The sequence below is a fragment of the Schistocerca americana genome, chromosome 8 (genome assembly GCF_021461395.2).
Source record: "Schistocerca americana isolate TAMUIC-IGC-003095 chromosome 8, iqSchAmer2.1, whole genome shotgun sequence".
NCBI lineage: Eukaryota > Metazoa > Arthropoda > Insecta > Orthoptera > Acrididae > Schistocerca > Schistocerca americana.
This window is the reverse complement of record NC_060126.1, coordinates 311,767,032-311,793,325: the sequence shown is the minus strand read 5'-3', so window position 1 is coordinate 311,793,325 and position 26,294 is coordinate 311,767,032. Positions and strand designations below refer to the sequence as shown.

General features: G+C 37.4%; 1 protein-coding gene across 1 annotated transcript in view; it reads right to left on the bottom strand.

Moving 5' to 3' along the window:
- LOC124545132 (G protein pathway suppressor 2) overlaps window positions 1-26,294 on the bottom strand; it is a 109,290-nt gene that overhangs the window by 60,482 nt on the left and 22,514 nt on the right. The window contains exons 2-4 of the mRNA XM_047123958.1: window positions 23,461-23,674; window positions 20,668-20,812; window positions 13,953-14,052 (exon numbers count right to left, since the gene is read on the bottom strand). Of these exons, the coding sequence (XP_046979914.1) occupies window positions 13,953-14,052; window positions 20,668-20,812; window positions 23,461-23,674 (459 nt within the window). The remainder of the gene's footprint in view (window positions 1-13,952; window positions 14,053-20,667; window positions 20,813-23,460; window positions 23,675-26,294) is intronic.

Genomic DNA, 26,294 nt, shown 5'->3' with positions numbered 1-26,294 from the left:
CTTGACTAGAAGAAGGGATTGGTTGGTAGGACATGTTCTGAGGCATCAAGGGATCATCAATTTAGTATTGGAGGGCAGCGTGGAGGGTAAAAGTTGCAGAGGGAGACCAAGAGATGAATACACTAAGCAGATTCAGAAGGATGTGGGTTGCAGTAGGTACTGGAAGATAAAGCAGCTTGCAGAGTATAGAGTAGCATGGAGAGCTGCACCAAACCAGTCTCAGGACTGAAGACAACAACAACAACAACAACAATTTGTTTATAAATCAACAATAGAATGTTAGTTAAGAAACAATTACTCATTTCACCTATAACAAAAGCATTAACTAGTAATAGTAAAAATAAATTAGAAAATCAAGTACATACATAAAACTCAGTACAAAACTAGATCTGGTGTTATATTCTTTAAAACAGAGGGCTAACCTTTCTATTTTATGAAAATTTGGATTATACTCACATTTGTTAATGGCAATTAATTCAAAAATGAAAAAATGAATTTAAGGAGGCAGATGGCGAAACAAGAGGGGAAGTAAAAATATCCCAGCTTGCTTCATCCCAAACTCAGTCGGAGACGGGTAATTTGATGGTAAGGCCATTGGGATGGGGGGGGGAATTCTATGAGCCTAGCAACAATGCAGGAACAGTATGTGGGACTGGTTCTGGCCAGGGATAAAGAAACTGTCCTGTATTGATGCAGGTGGAAGGAACAAGGATACCAGGTGGTGGAAAAAATGCAAAAAATTATGTAAATAAATTATGTGATTTATGTCTGAAAAAATTGGCAGAAATACACCCAAATACATGGGGAAAATCACAAGAAGAATGAAATGGATGCAAAAGGAAGGAACAAGATGAAATCTGAGACAGTCAACGATAGCGAAAGGTGAAAAGTCACTAAAATTGGCGTGAAATCACAATGAGAACAAAGTCAGGGCTACCTCTGAAACCAGTCATGTGATCTACAAGCCAAGCTGCTACCACTGTGCTGCATTCTATGTGCTGTCCCACATGAACAGCCACTGACAAACTGTGGCTAAGAAACAACTGAACCAACCTGTTGCAGAGCACTCTGCCTAAAATGACATATTTCATTCCAATACTGCTTTACAGCCTGTGCCATATGGATCCTTCCCACCAATCCCCAACTTTTCTTAACTGTATAGATGGGAACTTTCCCAGCATTATATCCTACATTCCCATGGCCCTGCTCGCATCAACCTTTGTTAGTCATTGTCCTCACCCATCTGACCCCTCCCCTGTTCCCATTCCAGCACTACACAGCCCTCATTCCACCATGGCACCCAGTCTTTTTACGTCTCCCCTTTCCTGCCCCCCCCCCCCCTCTCCCCTGTCTGCGGTCTAACCTCCTGATCCCGACTGCACAGAGCTGCCCTACCTTCTCTCCACGTCGTCCCTGTGTGCTCCCCAGCAGCACTTACTGCCCCCACCCTTACCCACGTCCCTCTCCCTCCCCATCCTAGCCTCCTCCTTACCCCCCAGTCACAACTCCCATCATGCACTGATGCTGCTGCTCGCAGAGTGGTTTGAGTTGCCAGAGACTGCAATTGTGTCTGTGTGAGTTGCATTTGCATTTGCGTGTGCTTGTGTGTGTGAATTGCGTTTTTGTGTGTGTGTGTGTGTGTGTTTTTTCAACGAAGGCCTTGCTGGCTGAAAGCTTATTTGCGACAGTCTTTTTGTTGTGCCTATCTGCGACTCACCATGTCCACTATATGAGTAGCAACTTTCCTTCCATAATATCCTGGATTTTCCATTGTTTGTTTTATACCAAACCTAACTTGTTTTAATACGTTGCACTGCATGTATCTCAGTTGTTCCCTACATTTCATAAGACTTTCTTCAAACTTAAGTTTCTGGTCTGGCAAATTAAGTTGTAGAAAGATTTCAGGGAAAGTTATAATAATAGTTGTGGTTACCTTCAGTTCATCTCAAGAATTGCTTTGTGTAGTGAGTGAAATGTAAACACCGTTAAACCAAGTGAGCTTTTCCTTGTTCATTACCTTTTCAAAGACTGACGTTCTCAAGCATCTGTTCTTCAGTTGAAGAGGAATCCTACTTTTTCTCACCAGCGAAATCAAAATCACTACAGCCCGCGTGAACTTTTAGTCTCTCCCCCCCCCCCTCCCCCCTCACACACACACACACACACACACACACACACACACACACACACACACACACACACAAATCTACATACTGTGAAACCCCTATTTTACATATCCGTGCAGTCCAGACTTAAAAACTGCAAAACAGGAAAACGCAGAATCGAGGAAAGCATTAACACCCCAAAACATGCACAAAACATATATAATTGGCATATATGATTAAAAATCATAATCCTCACCAACACATTGTATACAACCTGTACTGGTGAAGGAAATTAAATGTACAATACAATGTTTACACAACAGTGAGAGGTCAAAAAGTCACAGATATGTAACAGCAAGTAAAAACTCGTAATAAAATTGAAATTGGTATCTGGGTACAAGGCAATCGAGCTATTTTCTGACATGCTATGACTACAAATTGCACTTCAAAACACATGTTTTTGAGACATATTTCCTTTGTAATCACCCATAAAAAAGCAAAACTGATGAACATGGTGGAAACTGTGAAGTACACTGAAAGGCATCAGAATCTAACATGTAGGGGTGTGTGTTTTCCTTCAGTAGCCTATGGCAGTTTAATTGGGCTGAAAGGCGCATATACACTAACCTTGAAAGATGTTTTTGAAATATATTTCCTGCTACTTAATGTGGACACCATTTGGAAACATCTTTTGAAACACGGAAACATCTATCTGTACCAGAGTAGGTACAGATCAAAAGAAACAATGTTTCAGGCCAGCTACCACAACACTGCACAGCACAAGTGTATATGTGTATGTCGCATTGTGCCAACTGTTGTGTAGAGTTGTTATGTGTTTTGTTCTCTCTTGCTGTATTAAGATTTTCTGAAAACAAGATGCTCTGCGGAAAACTGCTGCTACATTTGATAGAATACTGACTGTAGAAAAGAAAATAACATTGTATGAGGTAGCTTACTTCAAATGTGAACTTAATACTCAAGGCTCTAGAATGAACCTCCTGTTGATAAAAGAATTAGACTAATTGCCTGTTTGATTGTAATTACTTTCATGAAACTTTTTTAAAAAAAAGATGATAGCCTATCTGCCAGAAATTCAAAATCGTTAGATAATGTCCAAATGAAATTATGGAAACTTTAGCTGTCTTTCATATTCAGTTCCCTAATGTACCAAGTTTTTCACCCTAGTTTTTCTATAGTATGTTTTGGCTCGATAAAGACAATGACTGTATGCAAACCAGTAAATCCGATTTTGTCGGCCATTACCAAATACTATAAAAACTCTCCATCAAAATAATACTCTATCATAGTTTTAAAACCAATTATGAAAGTCTTTGATAAATGCAACCTTATTCTGCAAAATCACAAAACATTGAGAGGTGCTTATGGCTTTTAGGTCACAAGTCATGATAAATCAATAAAAAAAGAATGAATGTCATTGACATCTTTCATTTTGTTTGCATGAACCTTTGAGTATTAATAATGCAGCATCACATATTACAGTTTTCACGCCTCTAGGCATGATGTGATAGATAATATGAAAGCAATACAATAAATAGCACTGCAGACGACATGTATACCCTGAGACATGTTTAATGCCACTGGGGACAGAAACAGATACAAGAAACAAAGTTTGAAACAGATGTAGGAAAAAAAAATTCCAACAAAAACATGTTTCCAGTGCCAGTGTGGATGCGGCTTCACACTACTTTTTGCAGTGATGACTTCACTAGTGCTCTTTTAACTAATAACTTTTGCAAGTGCTTGTGAATGAACCCTGCGTGAACCATCTGCATTTCGATTGTTCATTTCCTTCATGGTGTGTGACGTGTGCACAGTATACTGTTTCAAAGCAATGGTGCACTGAAACTATATCACAAGTACGTCATACTTATCATAGAATGTCAATTAATAAAGCACCAATGATGTACAGCTTCAAGAGATTTTATGATAACTAATGCACAACATAAAATTCAGATGAATAAGCAGTAGCATAAAGGATAACATCACAGTTAGTTCAGTTCAAGGTTATAAGTTCACAAACAGAAGTGTGAGAATTTACTTTTTCAACTTCATACTGTAACTACATTCTAGAATATTGTTATAATTGTAATACAATGTGTTCTGCAATATTCAATGTTGTTAAACATTCCTGTCTGGTTACAGAACAAATGGTGAATTAAACATTTGCCTGTTTATTTTTGAATGTGTGGTGACTTCCGAGTTTGTGGTTGGGCAGAAACCTAAGAGGACAGACTACATTTCTGAGAGTGAAAATAGTAGCGATAAAATTCATATTGTTTCTTATTACAAATACTTTGCTGTTTATTTCTGAATATGTGGCAATTTCCAAGTGTGTGGTATGGTAGAAACCTAAGAGGACACCTTAAATTTCTGCAAGTGAAATGATGAGCAATAACAATATGAAAAGGAAAGTTGCTACTCACTATATAGAGGAAACGCTGAGTTGTAGATGGATTGGGTGCCATAGTGGAATGATGGCTGTGTAGTGCTGGAATGGGAACAGGAAAGGGATCAAATGGGTGAGGACAATAACTAAGGTTGAGACCAGCAGGGCCACGGGAATGTGGGACATATTATAGAGAAAGTTCCCACCTGTGCAGTGAATAAAAGCTGGTGTTGGTGGTAAGGATTCATATGGTACAGGCTGTGAAGCAGTCATTGAAATGAAGGATGTCGTGTTGGACAGTCTGCAAAGTGACAGGTTGGTCACAGTTTGTCGATGACCATTCATATGGACAGCCAGCTTGTTGGTTGCCATGCCCACATGGAATGCAACACAGTGGTAGCAGCTTAGCTTGTAGATCACATGATTGGTTTCACAGGTAACCCTTCCTTTGATGGGATAGGTGATGTTTGTGACTGGACTGGAGTAGGTGGTGGTGGGAGGATGTATGGGACAGGTCTTGCATCTAGGTCTATTACAGGGGTATGAGCCATGAGCTAAGGGACTGGGAACAGGGGTTGTGTAGGGGTGGACAAGTATATTGTGTACGTTTGGTGGACAATGAAATACCACTGTGGGAAGGGTGGGAAGGACAGAGGGTAGGACATTTCTAATTTCAGGGCACGACGAGAGGTAGTCAAAACCCTGGCGGAGAATGTAATTCATTTGCTGGATTTTGCATTGTTTGATGAGCAATAACATTCATGTTCTTCCTTGTCACAAACATTTTGCATTGTGTAGCCACAAACATATTCCCCTAAAGAGTTCTTGCTACAACCGAGATTCTCCTGTCACTAACACATCCAGAAACAACAACTTGGCACCACAGTGATAAAAAATTTGATAGTGTCGCTCCTCGTCACCCTCAGAGCACCAATACGTCATGAGTTCTTGCAAAAAGTAGTGTGAAATGTACTCGACCCACCATTATTGTGAGGTGAAGCTATACTTTGCATGTTGTCTTGGCAATGCCAATCATGGATTACATCAGCATTTCCTCTCTCATGTCTCCTACTCTGCAACAGCCTAATATATTCCCTTAGCTCTGCCGCCACCCACAGTGCAAACTCTCAGTCTTTTGTGTCACTTATAACTTGTTCAGTCACATCAAACACCAATAGGAAGAAAATGGGACGAAGTCAAGTGAGATGTCGAATAAGAACATAGAATCGAGTAATCCCTTCTAAGGAGAAATGGAAGAAGAGGGAATTTTTAGGATTGATCTTATGAGTTAGTTTTTCAAAGGGGCTCCCTCCCCCACTCTCTCTCTCTCTCTCTCTCTCTCTCACACACACACACACACACACACACACACACACACACACACACACACACACACCTATCTATACAAACAGTCCACTTCTTGTTCCTTTTTCAGGTCTTTTAGTTATTTCCAAGCCTACAGATTTGTCTCATCAGTAATTTTATGCCACAAACACTACATATACCCTAAAGCTACAGAAAATTCAGAACTTTATTTGAATCACATTTTTCAGCTATTCTTGGTGAGGCGACGCTGAATTCTTAAACAGGAATACTCTACCACTGTTATCCCTTCCACTGACTAATTTTAATTTTTAGTTCACTTTTAGCATGTTTTCCTGATACTAGGAAACCACCATCACTTGCTCAACTTCACCCACCGTTTGCATTACTGATACAATAATCACAGTCTTTCTTGGTCAAGCAGCTTACGGGAATGCAGCCAACTGACGTCTTTGACAGTGTTGGTATTTCAACACGTAGATGATTAGTGCCATGGGAATGTTCTGCAACAGCAGATTTGCCCAACTGCTGGAACTGTACGAGACCCTTATGCTTAATACACTGGTCTTCTATGATACTGATGATCTGACCGATGTTATGACATGCCACAACAAAGGGATGCAGTAGACACCCGCATTATACAAACCACGATCATCCTTCAAAGAGCCTAAAAGAATATTACCTTGGACAGTGGATGAAAAACACACTTCACACTGTGTTTTGGCAGGATACAACAATACTGTTGAAAATGTTACCTGTGTAACGCAGAAAGACCATAGCCTTAGGTGCACCTCATTATTTTCTTCATTCACTCAATTCACTGTTGATCAATAGTGCAATATTTGTCTGGTCTGTCTTTCACGATAACCCTTCAGATGTAAGGAGACGTGACGATGGGCTAACTCAGATGACAAACTTCCCACGTCTGAAGTAACGGTGGCCGTATGAACCAAAGTACAAAGTACAGCTTCACGCTGAGCCAGGTAGTGATAACTATTAGCCTGAAGATACCACCCAATAACCTTCCTGCTGACCAACACATAAGGGAAGGAAGGTCAGCCACCCTATTCCACCTCCATCATGAAGCAAACATTCAGATGGACTTATTTCAGACTGTACTGTCCCCAGTAGAAATATTAGAGAAACTTGAAAGTGATATTTGGAAAAAAAACAACCATTTAATATAGGATTATACGTGAACATTAACCGCTCAGACGATGTGTAATTTTCTCTCATGGACATCATTATTATTATTATTATTGTCTTTCCTTTCTCAGACCTTAGGTCTGGTTCGGAATGAAAGTGACGCGGACCTTGATCAAGCGTCACTTCCTTTTAACTGTACGGTATATGTTACATTGCGTTTAGGAACTTTCGGGTAATTGAACATGTATCAATAATTACGGATTTCTGAAGTTGTATATATAAGTTTGGATGTAGCTGTATTGCATTGATGTACTGGTGGATATTGTGTGGTATGACTCCTGTAGTTGAAAGTATAATTGGTATAATGTCAACTTTATCCTGATGCCACATGTCCTTGACTTCCTCAGCCAGTTGGATGTATTTTTCAATTTTTTCTCCTGTTTTCTTCTGTATATTTGCTGTATTGGGTATGGATATTTCAATTAGTTGTGTTAATTTCTTCTTTTTATTGGTGAGTATGATGTCAGGTTTGTTATGTGGCGTTGTTTTATCTGTTATAATGGTTCTGTTCCAGTATAATTTGTATTCATCATTCTCCAGTACATTTTGTGGTGTATACTTGTATGTAGGAACATGTTGTTTTAAAAGTTTATGTTGTAAGGCAAGCTGTTGATGTATTATTTTTGCGACGTTGTCATGTCTTCTGGGGTATTCTGTATTTGCTAGTATTGTACATCCGCTTGTGATGTGATCTACTGTTTCTATTTGTTGTTTGCAAAGTCTGCATTTATCTGTTGTGGTATTGGGATCTTTAATAATATGCTTGCTGTAATATCTGGTGTTTATTGTTTGATCCTGTATTGCAATCATGAATCCTTCTGTCTCACTGTATATATTGCCTTTTCTTAGCCATGTGTTGGATGCGTCTTGATCGATGTGTGGCTGTGTTAGATGATACGTGTGCTTGCCATGTAGTGTTTTCTTTTTCCAATTTACTTTCTTCGTGTCTGTTGATGTTATGTGATCTAAAGGGTTGTAGAGGTGGTTATGAAATTGTAGTGGTGTAGCCGATGTATTTATGTGGGTGATTGCTTTATGTATTTTGCTAGTTTCTGCTCGTTCTAGAAAGAATTTTCGTAAATTGTCTACCTGTCCATAATGTAGGTTTTTTATGTCGATAAATCCCCTTCCTACTTCCTTTCTGCTTAATGTGAATCTTTCTGTTGCTGAATGTATGTGATGTATTCTATATTTGTGGCATTGTGATCGTGTAAGTGTATTGAGTGCTTCTAGGTCTGTGTTACTCCATTTCACTACTCCAAATGAGTAGGTCAATATTGGTATAGCATAGGTATTTATAGCTTTTGTCTTGTTTCTTGCTGTCAATTCTGTTTTCAGTATTTTTGTTAGTCTTTGTCTATATTTTTCTTTTAGCTCTTCCTTAATATTTCTATCATCTATTCCTATTTTTTGTCTGTATCCTAGATATTTATAGGCATCTGTTTTTTCCATCGCTTCTATGCAGTCGCTGTGGTTATCCAATATGTAATCTTCTTGTTTAGTGTGTTTTCCCTTGACTATGCTATTTTTCTTACATTTGTCTGTTCCAAAAGCCATATTTATATCATTGCTAAATACTTCTGTTATCTTTAGTAATTGGTTGAGTTGTTGATTTGTTGCTGCCAGTAGTTTTAGATCATCCATGTATAGCAAATGTGTGATTTTGTGTGGGTATGTTCCAGTAATATTGTAACTATAATTTGTATTATTTAGCATGTTGGATAGTGGGTTCAGAGCAAGGCAGAACCAGAAAGGACTTAATGAATCTCCTTGGTATATTCCACGCTTAATCTGTATTGGCTGTGATGTGATATTATTTGAATTTGTTTGGATATTAAGTGTGGTTTTCCAGTTTTTCATTACTATGTTTAGGAACTGTATCAATTTAGGATCTGCTTTATATATTTCCAATATTTGTAGTAACCATGAGTGGGGTACACTATCAAAAGCTTTTTGGTAATCGATGTATGCGTAGTGTAGCGACCTTTGTTTAGTTTTAGCTTGGTATGTCGCCTCTGCATCTATTATCAGTTGCTCTTTACATCCTCGTGCTCCTTTGCAACAGCCTTTTTGTTCTTCATTTATTATTTTGTTCTGTGTTGTATGTGTCACTAGTTTCTGTTTAATGACTGAAGTTAATATTTTGTATATTGTTGGTAGGCATGTTATAGGGCGATATTTAGCTGGGTTCGCTGTGTCTGCTTGATCTTTAGGTTTCAGATAAGTTATTCCATGTGTAAATGTATCGGGGAATGTGTATGGGTCTGCAATGTAACTGTTAAATAATTTAGTTAGATGTGAATGTGTTGAGGTGAACTTCTTTAACCAGAAATTTGCTATTTTATCATTTCCAGGGGCTTTCCAATTGCGAGTAGAATTAATTGCTTGGGTGACTTCATGTTGCAAAATTGTCACTTCAGGCATTTGTGGTATCATCTTGTATGTGTCTGTTTCTGCTTGTATCCACCGTGCATGCCTGTTATGTTGTACCGGGTTTGACCATATGTTGCTCCAGAAGTGTTCCATGTCTGTTATGTTTGGTGGATTGTTTATTTCAATGTGTGTGTTATCTATTGTCTGGTAAAATTTCTTTTGGTTTGTGTTGAATGTTTGGTTTTGTTTCCTTCTATTTTCACTTTTTTTGTATCTTCTGAGTCGTTTGGCGAATGCTTGTAATTTCTGCTTCTTTTCGTCTAATTGCTTCTGTCGCTTCTTGTTGTGAGCTTTTACCTAACCTTTTTCGTTTTTTTTCCGAGATTTCATTTCTTATAAATTGTGTTAGCTGTCCGATGTCTTTTCTCAGTTTTTCTATTTTGATCTGTAGCCTGTGTTGCCATGCTGGTTTTGTGGGTTTCTTCTGTGTGTTGGTTGGTTCTGATCTCTGCCTAGTGTGTATATTTAGTGTAGTGAGTGCTCCTATATATACCAGTAGTTGTAACTCTTCCATAGTTGTGTTTTCATTTATTTTGTTGTGTATGATTGTGTTGATAGTTATAATGATTATAATAATAATAATAATAATAATAATAATAATTATTATTATTATTATTATTATTATTATTATTATCATCATCATCATCATATAAAATTCTGTGCATCATTTTCAAGTGCAAAGAATAAAAAAGATTCACTCTGACAATAATGGACCATGTAGGTGGAAAAGGAACCATCTTTTGTCATCTTTTATCCATTATCACTCTCTCTTTTCTTCGATGCGAGTAGTCAGACATCTTAGCGAGTACTGTTGAATGTAAGAATTATTGTACTTGGAACCAGGTAATATATTAGTTTCATGCTATTATTCACTTTTAATTGTAAGAGTTGAGCCCTATCTCATGTCCACTTCCTTTGAATATCAGTAATTCAAGATATTTTCAGCGCAACAATTGCAGCCTCCGTAGGAGCCACAGCTGCCATTACGTGGCAATTTTAAATTAGGAAATTAGCGGAAGCAAATTATTTGCCCGCTTCAGTTATGATACACATTTTTTTCCACAGCTGCCAGCTGCTGCAACAAAAGACATAGCTTTAAGATTTTTATTTTCAGTTTAACAGCCAAGATCCGGAGCCACAACTCAGACTACAATGCATCACAAAAGAAAATGGTAAGAAATTATTCTCTCGCACTTGTGTGGGCAAACACAAACAACAATCAGAGATCTCACGGTTGAGCTGAAACGTTTAGCTGAGGCAAGAACCTAAAAAAGTTTATTTCATTTTTTCAACTTATATGTAATGTGTTACAAGATCAGTGTGTCTTACAATAATTAATGTGATTAATGATTTTGCTAAGGATTAGCTTTCACTGAACAAACCGTCTCACAAAAATCAGTTTAATTCAAATCAAAGAAAAAAATCAAAATTAAACTAATAACCAAATTAGCAACCAATTATGAGAAAAGCCCACCACATAATAATGACATTCATATAAAAAGAAAGAGAAAACTATTTTATGTTATCATAAATCACACAAGATGATGTTCTAAAAACAAAAATTTTAAATTCTCGCTTCTATTAGCCCAAACAAGAAAAGTATTGTCTAAATATTTTTAAAAAATTATGCTGGTTTCAACGCTCCGGACTCTAGGGAATATTCTGCAAAATCTTCTGTAAACAGTTTGGCAATAATAGGTGACAAAGGGCTCATCCCACTCCTCTTGTTGGAATATCAGCTGCACTCTTGTAAAGTTGTTTGAACATTTATTTGCAGTGAGAAACTCAAGTTTCACTGTCTTTCTTGTAAGCCCTTAGAGAAATGTTAGTAATATCATCTGGAAGGTCACTACATTTACAAGGGATGTCTTAAAACCCAGTTCATGAGATTTGTAACTGCCTCTTCTTCATGAAAGTCATTTCACGACCATAGGATGAATTTCAAACAACCATATCTATTATACACGGTGTGTGAGAACAATAATGAGACTGAGACCACTGCATATGATCTGGTAATGCTTTGTTGTTCTACCTGTGTAGCAGACCTGTGTGTTCAACTCTTCCAGATGCTCAGACCAATTTTCAGCTCTGTAAAGTCACCACATGATTTTGAGAGTGCCATCTGTGAAGTTCTGTTTTTGTTGTGTGTTAGAAAAATGGAACAACAGAATTTAGAATTACATTACACTGTCAAGTTTTACGTTAAACTTATGGAATCCAAGAGTGTGAGACAAATCTCTATCAGGGAGCCCTCAACTTCAAAAACCAACAAAAACGTTGAATGTGTGCATGCTCTTCTGAGATAAGACCGATGTTTAACAATAAAGATCATAAGTGATCTGTTAAACACTTTTCACTGTACATCAAATTTTCACTGAACATTTGCACATGTGAAAGATTTGTGTCAAAATAGTGCCAAAAAATCTCAAAACTGAGCAGGACAATCAAAGAAACGTGTGCACTGATCATCTTCAGAGGATTACCAATGGCCATGAATGGTTCAGTCGTGTGATCACAGGTGACGAATTCTGGATTTTTGAGTATGATCCTTAGACAAAGTGGGAGAGTGGGGAGTGGTATACTGAGGTATCTCCTCAACCAAACAAAGTTCAAATGAGCAAATCATAGATCAAAACAATGCTAATTTGCTTTTTTGATGGTGGAGGTATTGTGCATAAAGAATTAGTTTCTCCAGAACAAGGTCCACACCTGGTGATCTAGTGGCTAGCGTTGCTGCCTCTGGATCATGGGGTCCCAGGTTCGATTCCCGGTCGAGTTGGGGATTTTCGCTGCCCAGGGACTGGATGTTTGTGTTGTCCTCATCATTTCATCATCATCATCATCATCATTCATGAAAGTGGCTAGATTGGATTGTGTAAAAATTGGACTGTGTAAAAATTGGGACTTTGTATGGCCACTGATGACCGTGCAGTTGAGCACCCCACAAACCGATCATAATCATCATCATTATCTCCAGAACGAATTTCGACCAATGTTTTACAAAGATTTTCTTGAAAGGCTCAAGAAAAGGGTGAATCGAGTCAGACTGGACATTTCAGGCCACTTCCATCATGGAATTTTTGATCTCTAAAAGATATTCCTGCTGTTTCAGAAATCCCTGTTCCCTTAATCTGAGTTCTTGTGACACTCTTCTTTTCCAAAAATTGTAAAATGTCTTAAAAGAACATCAGTTTGGGACTCTGGAGACATTCAGAAGAACGTGGCTGACACTTTAAAGTCCATACCAAATGAAGCTTTTCAGTGCTGCTACCAAGACTGGTAACAATGATTCTACTGGTTTATAGTTGCCAAAAGAAACTACTTTGAAGGGGACAATATTGTTTTTTGAAAAAAATAAAATAAAAACTCTGGTTGATAAAAAATCACTCTCATTACTTTTCTCACACACTTCATAGAGAGATGGTCCAAAGTGAAAATTCTCAAAGTTCCCTCAGAGACCGTGATACCCAGAAAAAATAGACTGATTTACTATAATACTCAAGACTTGAAATATCATACTACAGAATGACATTTAGAGGCACATTTCTTAAAGCACACACTCATAGTTGATTCTTCAGCTTTCTTCATGGACACATGAAACTATTTTGTCAAACAGCTCACAGTTAAGACCACTTGCTCACAGATGGCAATTTTAAAGTGAGAAACTGTATGACTCATATTGCAGAAATTAATAATACAATAAAAAATATCAAACAGAGCAACAATTAGTTCAGCAATCAGTACATTTACTAAGGAATACAAAAACTGAAGATACACAATGAACAATATTTAAAAACCAATTAACTTGCTATTCTGACTAGACGAACAAAGTATGGGAATTTACCAGCTGTCATTTAATCTGTTAACACTAGATAGATAAATTTATTACTTTTTCTTTATTTGCATGTAATTTCAATTCAGAATATTAATTTCTGTAGATGGTGTCTTAAATATCAACAATAGTATGAAAAGGATAGATTGCTACTCACCATAGAGATGACAAGTTGAGTTGCAGACAGGCACAATAAAAAGACTGTTACACATTGAGCTTTCGGCCAAAGCTTTCTTTAGAAAAGAACCACACACACACACACACACACACACACACACACACACACACACACACACACAAGCAGGCACACCTCACGCACAAGACTGCTACCTCCGGCCACTGCACACACAATGCCATTCTGGCTGCAGTAGTAGCTTTCGTATATTCATGTATGTGTGTGTGTGTGTGTGTGTGTGTGTGTGTGTGTGTGTGTGTGTTTGCTTTTCTTTTCTGAAGAAGGCTTTGACCAAAAGCTCAATGTGTAATGATCTTTTCAATGTGCCTGTCTGTAACTACAGAAAGCTATCCTTTTCACAATATTATTGATACTCCAACCAGGACTTTCCATTGTTTGATGTATTAAATAGTATAGCTTACTGCATGGTAATTTTATTATTAAAAAAAAAATCAAAATTTATTGGCTTACTTTGCTGGGAATATGCAGGAACTGTTCCTGGTTTGTACCCATACCCCTGATGGTAGTTTGAAGGTGGTGGAGAAGGTGTGCGAGTTCTTTTTAAAGCACCCTGAAATTTAAAAAAAAATAATTTTGTCAATTTTAAAATTATTTACTTTTTTTAAGTAAAAGCAGCCGCAGAAAAATTAAACAGAAGGATACAGATGAGGAACATTGGGAAAGGTATTTTTCAGGTACCTTCTGAAACATAACCAACAATATTTAAAAACGAATTAACTCGCTAGTCTGTCAGCCGAAGGAACCCTAGGGTCAACAAAACTTGTAAATTTATCGGGTACTTCACTCCTAAGTTATTTATATTCATGCAGAACTATCCATTATGAAATTTATAAATGTAGCGTGATGTCTGAGGGCTCCACAACTACTTTTAGTATACTGAAGCAACACAGAGATCATCGAGTTCATTTTTACAGTTCTGTACCTCAATCAGTAAAAATGGAACCCATAGGATCACTTTGTTGTCCCTCTATTAAGACTCCTTTCTCTCAGGAACTGGTATAGATATCAAGTTGAAATTTACATTAAATACTATGGCCTATGGCCCCTTCATAGTGTAAAAATTTACAATTCTAAGTCAATGCAATCAAAAGATACAGCTATTTATGTCATGTATTTTGATACTAGCAATCTCATCGAAACCTATAGATGGACTATCTGCATACATAATTAAGTTTGTACACTAACCTCAGAGCACCAAATCCTACTCACCTTCACCCAGCTTTTTATGATTATCCTGATTACCAGTTCTCACCTGTGTTACAGGTCATCCTCATATCCAAAAATTAGTTACCATGAAGAACAGCTCATCAGCAGTGAGAAGATTCAGTTAAAATGAAGGAAATGGTCATTTTCTTGATGGAGATTTTGAGAAAGACAGTCCTTCAAAGAATGCACTTTTATTCTGTTAACATTACTGATGAGATAGTGAAGACATTCATCCAAATCCTCTTATTTTTAGCAATGAAGTGCTACCAATGGATTACACACTGCATTACCATATCACCATGTATAGAAGATTTTAAACCTCTGATACTGACCAACTATAGATTCAGCTCCATCAATTGGACATGACAGTACTGAATATTAGCTAAAGGAATATTTTTTGTCCTACAGAATACTCTTCCACTTTCCTGCATACAGATAAGTCTTCCATGTCAGTGGCCAAAGTTCTGCCAAATACCAGTTTCTCTAAAACTTGATTTCAATTAATGGACAGGAAGGTACATGTACACTTAAGATGATATTTTGTAGCACTCAGGTTTATATAAACAACTACATACAGAGTTGTGCATAGAACTTCCACCCAGCCAGGTCACCAGTTAGGTGCAGACTGACATTCTTAACACAGGTAGTCCACCACAGTGTCTGAAAAATCCCCGTATTTATGTTGCCAGTTCCTCATGCAGGAAGTATGTCATGCTGGAACCACCACAGCACCCCTCCCCAGGAAGGAAACCAACTATAACTTATTTTATGAAATCGTCCTTGGATCCAGTTAGAATAGCACTCTTTGTCTGTATCATATCTTCACAGTTGTGTCGTATTCTCTTGATGGCTGACATGATGCTCCACTTGTGTCTGGGTGTTCAGTGACCACCAGCCAAGTTGGTCATATGGTTGATGGTTCCAGGTATGAAAATTACCGCAATTCAGTGACACCTTCAGCATTCAGGTATGTTGGTTCACATTGATCGTGAGCCATTTTATCTGGCTATTAAAATGCTTAGGTCCTGTACTGAATACTTCAATACTGGATCAGGTCTTGAATCAGACAGAACAACACTATTTGCTGTATACTGGTTTCTTCACTGTAAGTTTTCACACTCACTTGTCAGCGTACAAAACCTACAAATTACGTAATAAACATCGGGGTACTGTCTTTGACATCTATAATAATATAATTGTATAATCTTCAGTTTATATTCTCACAAGTTAATAAAGAAAAGACACGTTTCTAACAAACTGTAATTACAGATATGTGCTGCATGTAAATATCTAAAAAACAGATTGAGAAGCAATTTAACTGCAGATAATACTGATTTACTTTGATAACTGCCACAGCTTGTGTGAGAAATTAATAGCACTACAAACAATAACAGTATACAAATTGATATATAATCTGATGAATCATTTAGCTTCAAAATTAACACATTTATAAAATGTCATCACCTTTCGATAATTCATCTCTCTTTGGAAAGCTTAGAGGCCGGCACTTCATACTATGTTAAACTTGTCATGTTGGGCTGTAATTCAAATACTAACCCTCCACCATTTGCACCACTGTGTTTTGTAGAGCACCTGGCTTGTTTTAACTATCCACCACTTATGGTCACCTTTCTGGATTATTGGCATCAAGTATTCCTTGCAACAACACACTTTTTGCCACCTGCCCCTCTCCACCCATCATAAACAATTTATTTAGTACATGCCTGGCTGTTGTATGAGAAAAAATGCACGACCACTCTCGTTCTGATTGTTTTCGGACGTGTTTATTTTCACCCTCAAGAAGTTTTTTTACACAATGTTAAGTACAATTCTTTTTGTTTTTCTTATTTTTAATGTTAGTGAGTGGAATAGTGCACGTCAGATTGTTTTTCATTAGGTGTGCTGTCAAAACTTGAGGATATTCCTTGAAATTTGCAAGAATTGGAAGAAGAAGAGAATGAAACAAAAGTTCAAAATCAACCAACTCAAAATTTTGAGTGAAATGATTACAATTTGAGTAAGGAAAAAATAACAAATGCTGACAATGATTCTGAAACTGAAGTTGAAGGTAGTGATGGAAACGAATCTGAAACACAGGCTGAAAATTTTTATGTTGAGAAGGGTAAAGTTACAAAATGGTGAAAATTTAATTTATTGAAATCTCAAAAAATAAGGGGAAAAAATAAAGGAAAAAATACAGTAAAAATTTTACCTGGTACAAAAAGAATAGTAAGAGACTGTATCTCCAACTGATACATTTTCAAAAATGTTTTGATTTAAACATGATTCATGAAATTTAAGACACATTAATTCAAAAATTGAAAAATTATGCCCAGTGTACATGCAACCCCAAACTTGCACTGATCTAACCCGAGAAGAATTATCGGCCATTATAAGTATCCTTATTCAAATCTGCCTGAAAAAAATACCAATGGTAAATGTGGAAGAGTTGTGGACAAAGGATGACACTGGAATGACACATCTAAGAGTGGCCATGCTTTCTTTCAGGTTTTATTATTTTTGAGGAGCATTGATTTCATGATAGCCCAACCTGGCAAGAAAGATGGAAGCTTGAGATACTTGCTTCCATAAGACATATTTTTGACAGGTATGTCCACAATTTAAAGAAAATCTTACAGCATGAGTAAACTTGTGACTGTTAGCGAAATGGGGAAAGGGGGGGGGGGGGGGGGGTCATGGCCTAAAGTTTATTTTGGATAATAATCGCCATGCAACCATTTAAAACAGAAATTCTTCTCACATTTTTGACATAACAGCACAGATAAAGATTGCAGCAAAATAAGATTTATAAATAAAACAAAATTCAAGCAAAATACTAATAAAAATATTGACTGTAATAACATGCATGAAAATATAAAGTAACAAAAAGGAAGAAATTAAACTGAAGTAAATACATTAAAAAATTTAAAATTACAAAGATTCCAAATGAAGAAAGAATCAAATCCAGTACAAAAAATGAGAGCAAATAAAAAAAAATTAATATAACGATTCAAATGAGGCAGCCCAGGATTAAAAGCAAAAAATTATATTTAAACCAAGTAACTGAATAAAAATAATGATCACAGTCATTTTGATACAGATGTAAAAATGAAAGGAAAGAACACTTGGTAGGATTCAAACCCAGAACCTCCAGCATATCAGTGATTAACTTAAGTGCTGCACTACAGCACTGCCTATATGTTTGTTAGTGCTAATTTCAAGGCTCTAGTCAATCATAAGAAATATAAAATTTTGTGCATTATTTGCAAACGAGGGCCCAATAGGGTGATTGGCTGCAGTGTACGATACCTGGGACCCTGACCCACACTACCACATAGGAAGTTTCAAAAAGTTGATCCTAGCTGAGGGAACCTCTCCTTGTCAGTTGTGCTGAAAGAAACTACTAAGTACTTGAAACAGAACTTATCTCTGAATGAGCGGCGGCTTACACTGGTCTGTAGACGAAGTAAACACGCGGATGTAAGCACACACACATGCATTTCAAGTAGTTTGTATCTCTCAGAATGCACAAACTGTGTTATAACAAAATACCACAGTGCTCTTAGTAACAATAACAAAGAAATGGTTTGAATGATATAGGCAAAATGATTAATAAAAAATAACAGGAGTGCTCTGAACAATGAGAGGCAGTCGATGACATCACATAAAAGATTTCTTTCCTAGCCAAACATTGACTTTATCTGTCTGCACCTTAGCTGAACGGTCAGCGAATCTGACTACTATGCACAGGATCTGGGATCGATTCACAGCTGCATCGGAGATTTTCTCCACTCAAGGCCTGGGTGTTGTGTTGTCGTCGTCATCGTCAACACCACCACTCAAGTCACCCAAAGTGGTGTTAACTGAAAAGACTTAAAACTCAACGGCCAAATTTCCCCAAGTGGGGACTCCCAGCCATCAATGCCATACAATCATTTCATTGGTTTTATCCTTGTCACCCAGATCCAAGCACCCTCTTGCCTAGCCACAGCAGTTTTAATTAACAGCAACCTCATAATGTGCTCCAGCAATAACGATGATCCAGAATAAATAACATACTGGTTACAAAAACTTACATTAATGGCCTTATATTTTATAAAACACTGTATCTACAGTTTTTCTTTGTCTAGAGGTACAACAAATTAAAGCGAATTGACTTACAACACCTCTGCTCACTTAATATTGCAATTATAATGAACTGATGACTAGAAACATATATATTTCTCAACACTTTTTGTGGGGACCTCTTCAAGGACCTTAGTGTTCTCACACTGACAACTCAGTAAGTTTACTCATAATTGTATTTATGGCTAATGATAAAACTAACCACAGGTAAACTATAGTGTACACAATTAAAACATATGGTATAAAAAATTACCACATGGCTTTGATCATTGGGTGACATCCAGAACTCATTACTACATACTCGTGGAAAAAAAAATTTAGCAAGTTGCTCAGAGACATATGGCTACAAAATTACCCGCAAGTCTTATATAGGCATGTTACATTTATAATTTTCTACTCTTTTGTCAAATATAGACTGCTCTGATTATTATGCGGTAACTTGAAATTGTGTACTGAGCGGCAACTGTTTTGTACTTGGATCCTAAACTCTTATTTAACTTGGCACACACAACTGACACAGAATATATTCTGTTACAAAACGAGGCGAAAACTTCCACCTCAGCAACAGTCTTGAAGCTATAAGCCATACTCTTCAATATACACATTCTCCCCTAATGCTGGTCCAACAGTGTCACAGCAGAGCCTTTGTATGCATTGGAAAGGATACGAAGAGGCTCTTGATATATTGAAGTTTACAGTCAATCCAGGGGGGTGCTCTGATTGTGTAAATAGTAATGCACTACCAATGAAAAGTGGTTATCTGTGATTGAGTATCGGAACACATAATTTAATAACAATCTTTTCTCGCTGCTCAAGGTTATGATGCAGTACTAGGTAATAGCTACTAAAACAGCAGCTCAAATGCATACCTATAAAAGCAGCATCTTTTTACAAAGTTGCATCATTTCCTTCAAGTTAAAAAATACTTATAAAACTTTTTGGATAAATGTCTCACAGAATTAAATCATTGATGTATGAATATTAGTTGGTCTCTGCTGTCATATTTTTTCCTGAAAATTCTTCTCTGTACCACAATTATTGAAACATAATTACTTATGGCAAGAAAATGAATGTCTGCAATACGTCGTCGTGGATTTTGCAGCTAAATAGTAATAAAAAAACTCTCTCTGTATGCACAACATCCTCCAAAATATTCTAAGATGATTCTATTCCTACCATATAAGCGATATCAGTGAAATAACTATGGCAGCAGCTTGAACTAACAACTGTAAACAGCAGATGTGCATGCAACCAGTCATAGTCAAGTACTATGTGTGCAATAGTTGTGTGTCACCAATCACAGTGGAGAAAAATCCCTAAATCAAGTGTTCCAGACATTCTCCACAATCTACAGGAAGAGAAAACTGTGCATGCAAAACCTGCCCTGCCTTCACTTTTGAACAAAATCAAAGGCACATGGACACATGCCATGACTTGATTGAAATGCGACATGCAGACAACTCTTTTTCCGGAAAAAAATCATCACTAGTGACAAGACTTAGTGTTATCAACACCAAGCTACCACAAAACAACAAAGTGCAGAAATTCACTTGAAGGGTCAACCAAGGCCAATGTGGCAAGCAAATTGAACAGTATCCCAAAGAGAGATTTTTGTGACCATTTCACATGGGCGTATGAATATTATATATGTGTTTTACTCAAGTGGGGGGAGATTGTAGAACGTATGGAGTGCTGAAACCACAATCTTAAAGTTTCTCTAGTTTTTATGAACCCAGTCTCAAACTTTCTGGATTGCAGTGTACCTCACATCTCTTACATGTAAAAAGGAGAAAGAAGAAAGAAGAAAGGTAACAAACATGACAATTTCTGTTACCGCAGGCAAAAGTGTATGCTGTCCATGTGGTGGAGCAACTTTGTAGATCGGTGCACGGCCTGCCAGAGGGATGTTTTGTTGCAGAAATATTTGTGGATGGCCTCCTAAAGCCATTGCCGGATATGCATGCATACTCATCATGTCACTGTAAAATCAAGAACAAAGGACGAAATTTAAGTTACATGGAGATAACTATAAAAAAAACAATGTGAAATTTAACATAAATATACGTTACGTGTAAATGATGAACGCAACTGAAATTTATTCACAGTCTCTTCAAATTCACCATAATGGTTTCATGTGTGTAAAACCTGGCGTAGCTATGAAACAATGAAAAGTCCAGGATGGAATAACAACAATGTGGAAAGGATGGACTGCTTACTCACCATACAGAGGAGGCGTTGAGCCACAGACTTGCACAATGAGAAAGACTGCTGAAATATTAAAGCTTTCAGGTATAAAAGTCCTCTCCCTGCAGTAGAAAACACATACAAACAAACACACACACACACACAAACAAACTCTCTCACACACACAACCACAGTTTCTGGCAGCTGGGATCAGCTAACTTTCTTACAGACTTTATGTTGCGCCTTTCTGCGACTTAGCATCTCCGCTATACGCTATATGATGAGTAGCAACTATCCTTTTCATTATATTATTGCATTCCATTCTGGACTTTCTGTAGTGTTGTTATTCCTGAGAAGCTATGCCTACTTCAGTCTTTCATACTACTTTCTCCATCTGAGTTTGGATTCACACGCTGATTTGGGAACAATGAAGTATAATTCAGGGAGCACAGAAGATGAAAGAAATCATTAACCAGTGCTGGAAAGATACCGCCTCGCAAAAAAATTTGCTTCCAAGGTGACTTCTTTTCTTCAATGTCATCAAAGAACTGTTGTTCAATATCAAGAGCCTAATATCTGTAATTAGAATCAAATCCAATCTTTTTGCTGTGAGTAAAAACCCAGGTCCACATTTGTGATTTCCAACAGTGTGGCTGCTAAGTCGGATGATTGTTCGTTTCAGGTCAAGGAAGATTACAATGTGTATAAATCCAAACTTGTTAGTGACAAGTCTATTAAAACTACTAACTTTCACAGATCTTGAATCTACTGTCTGAAAAAAAGTGAGACAGATGTAGCAAACAATGAAATGCACCAAAATGTTTCTTCAACCTGGCACAACTGCAGTGATATTCATATTTTAGTCATTGAGTAAAGCTTAATCAAGTTGTGACATAGCAAACAATTACAATTGATAAAATATTCCAGACTATTATGCTGTGGTCGAAGGGATTTCACTTTAAAACTGATGCTTCATCCCCATTTGCAGAGGACATTCGCAAGGGGGATCATAGCTTTGCTGAATGTCCAATTCACACCTCGGCTCACTACTGACTGCAGAAAAGTTCCGCTTCCGCAAGCTTCCGTGCAATGGCGTGATGTCACATGTTCTGAATACACAAGCACAATTGGCCCATATCAACTGACATTGTTCGCTGTTACTATCATCCCATCGTGGAAGACTGGTACACATCATCTTCAGCACTGGAATCCAAATTTCCTCAGTTTCATGCCTCCTCCTTCCTACTGAAATTCCTGGGGTGTTTCACATTCTCTAAGGCCTCTCTGTATAGCTTTTCGTGGTATCCACTTGTGGCTACCAATACTTGAGACCTAACAAAACGAATCTGGTGGTCTCCTGTCTGTAAAGCATATTGCGCAACAGTTAATCTGGCAATCTCACCTCTTCTGCAATTGCATTTGTGCACTTAGGGTTGTTTTTTGACAGTTCTTTTTGTAGTACCCACGCACACTTCGCCACTAAACATGTGACATCAAACCACTGCGTGGAAGTAGAATTTTGCTGTACTCAGTAGTGAGCCGAGGTGTGAATCTGACATTCCACAAAGCTACAATGTATTCAAAACAGGTGATGTCACGCCACTGTGTGGAAGCTCTCAGAAGTGGAATTTTGCTGTAGTCAGTAGCAAGCTGGGGTGTGAATCAGACCTTCAACAAAGCTATGTACAGTCCCCCTTGATAATGTCCTCCGCAGATGGGGACAAAACATCGGGTTTTAAAGTGAAATCCCTTTGACTGCGGCATAATAGCCTGGAATATTTTATTAATTGTAACAACTCCAGCTGTGAAAGTTTACATTTTACAAATATCAAACACAGTCGACAAAAGTTTGTGATTTAAGCTAGATAAGATATAACCATATAAAAAACTTTTCCACAGTTCATTGACATATTAAAATACTAATAAGTATTACTGTAAACAGTTTCAGACTTTATATCATAACTAAAATTTAAAAACTGTTAATACCAAAATTAATATTATACCAGAAAAGCCTGGTTATAATTCAAATAATTGTATGAACAGGCAATCATTCAACACAGAACGTAAATGTTGGACGGTAAGCTGGCATGCAGACAAAAGTTGAACACTTTCGTCCAGCTTTCAAAATTGTATCCAAATCATGTCAAGAGAAAAATCTGTACAGTTTTTCTTCTTCAGCTCAGACAACTAGACAATATATTATCCCCCCCCCCCACACACACACACACACCAATAAATAAATAAATAAAAATTTTGACTACTCTCTTAAACGGCCATATCATTATGTAAGATGAGAGTATTTGTAACTAACATGACATCTTTTGTTTGAAATAAAATGGAAGAACCATCAGGTCCCTATATCATCAAACATTTAAAAAAATCATGTCTTACTACTTATTTATTTTAGAGAGATGTTACACATTGATAAAAAAAAGTGAGTCACCTAGATTCTTTGACTAGCTGTCTTCGGCGATCGTCTTCATTCAGTACTTTCTTCAGCTGCAGAAAAAGTTGGTGCTTCTCATCTTTAAGTTGAGCGAGTCGAGTCTCAAGTTGTGATATCTGTTCACGTGTTTCACCCAAAGTCATAACATCTTGTTTCTGTTGCCTTTCACGCTCTTTTCTTTGTCTTTCCACTTCAGCATCTGCTTCTTGTTCTAAGAAATTGTTTTTTTGTCATCAGACATAATAGCACAGCTACAGTTTTCACATACACCTGGTACAAGCAATGTTGGTATTGTTACAGAGTATTTTATAGATGACACAAAGTTAAAGAAGGGAAAAATCACATTTTTCAACAATACTGGTTGAAGGTAACAATTGTCAATCCATAGTTACATCAAGAATATTCATGAATGGGGCCATCCATCTCAAAATATTAACCACTTGTTTTTAAAATAATAATTCACTTCCAATTTTCAGGTTCAGTAAAAGGAGCAAGACACAAACACGTAATACAAAATTTCATTTCCATGCCCGGTCAGCTTATGTGGGGGTCTAGCTCTGAACTGAGTAAGAGCTAGGCATAACTCTGCATACGACACTGGGATGGGGGCCCTTAACCCCAACATGGTGCGTCCCAATGGCTGATAGGGGAATTCCTGTAGATATGCAGGACAGGTGTGAATAAGGCATAGCCAAATAAGCATCCGCAGATCAACCGACGGAATGAGGAAAATGGTCAACGGTCATGAAGGCAGAAGAGGGGGAAACCCCAACAGCAGAGAGGGTGTATGAACTGACTTAAATCCACTCTGCATCTGACTTGCAACAAGCGGCAAAGTGGTCACCATCTGATCACCAGAGGTGCAGCTGGAAATGTATGTCCTGGAACTATACACTCCAGTCCTATGAAACTGGACTACGGTCCAAAAATTGTGATGATCAAGTACTATGAAGTGTGACAGGAAACAAATTTGCACCCATAGGTGGTAACCAATCCACTGCTGCCATCAACAGCACAACCAGACTATTAGATTCTGGGGAGTGTGGCTTGACACACATACAGAGGGAGTTGGAGACCTCTGGCCAACTTTGCCCAAATACCAAAACATTTTTCGGCTCATTAAATATATATTCTCTCTTATGGATAGGGAAGTTGTATGAACTAGAGAAAATCCTTAATGAACAAAAATTGGAAATACTGGCACTCCAAGAAACAAGACTGACAGATGAAAACGCAATGGATTTCGGGAGTTACAGACTTTTCAAAAGCAAAACAGACAAACAGATTCTCAAAAATACACCACATTTAGGAGTTGCTTTTGCAGTCAAAAAGAGCATACTCAACTCGGTAACTCACATGAAGCCTGTAAATAATAGACCAATAACAATCACCCTAAAGTGTGCAAACAAAACATACACACTGATCAATGTACACATGCCTATCAATGACCACAATAAAACAAATCATGCAAAGGTAGACAAATCATGGAAAACAATAGAAGAAATTGTATCCAAATTTCCACAAAACCATGTAAAAATCTTACTAGGTGATTTCAATGTGCAGCCAGGCAAAGAAAGAAAATACAGGAAAATAATAGGAAACTTCCCAGCACATAAATGGACTAATCGAAATGAATAGAGGTTGGTCAAATTCTGTGGCATATTCAACCTTAAAATCACGTTAACGTATTTCAAGAAGAAACTAATCAAAACAAAGGACATGGAGATCACCCAACTCACTCATTGGTGAATTCAAAATTGACCTGTAGCAATTTCCTATCCAAACCACAAAGAAATCATGAATATTCAAGCAAGAAAGGGTGCAAATGTAGACTCAGACCATTACCTAACAAGAATCAAACTATAGTTAAAACCTCAGAGGTTCACAAAAAGGAAGTCACTAATCCCAAAATTTGACACTAGCCAGATCCAACCATCTTTCACAGAAGAATTAGAGAAAAAGCCCTCTGACAATTGGAAGAAACTCAGAAGAAAACTAATCAAAACCGCACAAACACAGATACCTCCACAAAAAAGAAAAAAAACACCCTTGGTAGAACGAAGAATGTGAACAAGCAATCCAATCTCAACAGAAAGCATACAGTAATTGGAACAGCAGAAAGACTAAGAAGAATTACAAAACATTCTCAGCAGTGAGGAAAGAGACAGCCCAATTAATCAGAAAGACCAAAAGGAAATTCGAAAAGGACCAGCTACTTGAAATCGAGAAAGACTTTGAAAGAAACAACATGCGAAATTTTTACAAGAATTTCAAAACAAAACTCACAGGATATCCGCTGCAAAATTTTTGCTTCAAGGAAGGAAATGGGCAATTTGCACTGAACAGTCACGAAAATTGCAAAGAACTCTCAAGATATTTTGAAAAACTGCTGAACTGCCCAGAAACAACACAAAGATTTCTGCCTCAGGAACCTGAATCCACAAACCCAAACTCACCATCACCGGATGTAGAGGAAATCATCAAACAGATCAAACATCTTAAAAACAATAAAGCTGCAGGTGAAGATGTAATCATAGTGGAAATCCTCAAATCAGCAGGTCCAAATACTATAAAAGAAATCACCAAAATAATACAAGACATTTGGCAAACAGAATGAATTCCAGACGACTGGAAAAATGTATTAATTCATCCTCTACATAAGAAAGGAGATAGATCAGATGTAAGCAATTATAGGGGAATCTCATTGATATCAGTAGCTTACAAAATTCCATCCCAGTGTCCTCTCAATAGAGCACAACAGCAACTAGAACCAAAAATTAGAGAATATGAGGCAGGATTCAAACAAGGTCATTCATACCCAGAGCAAACTC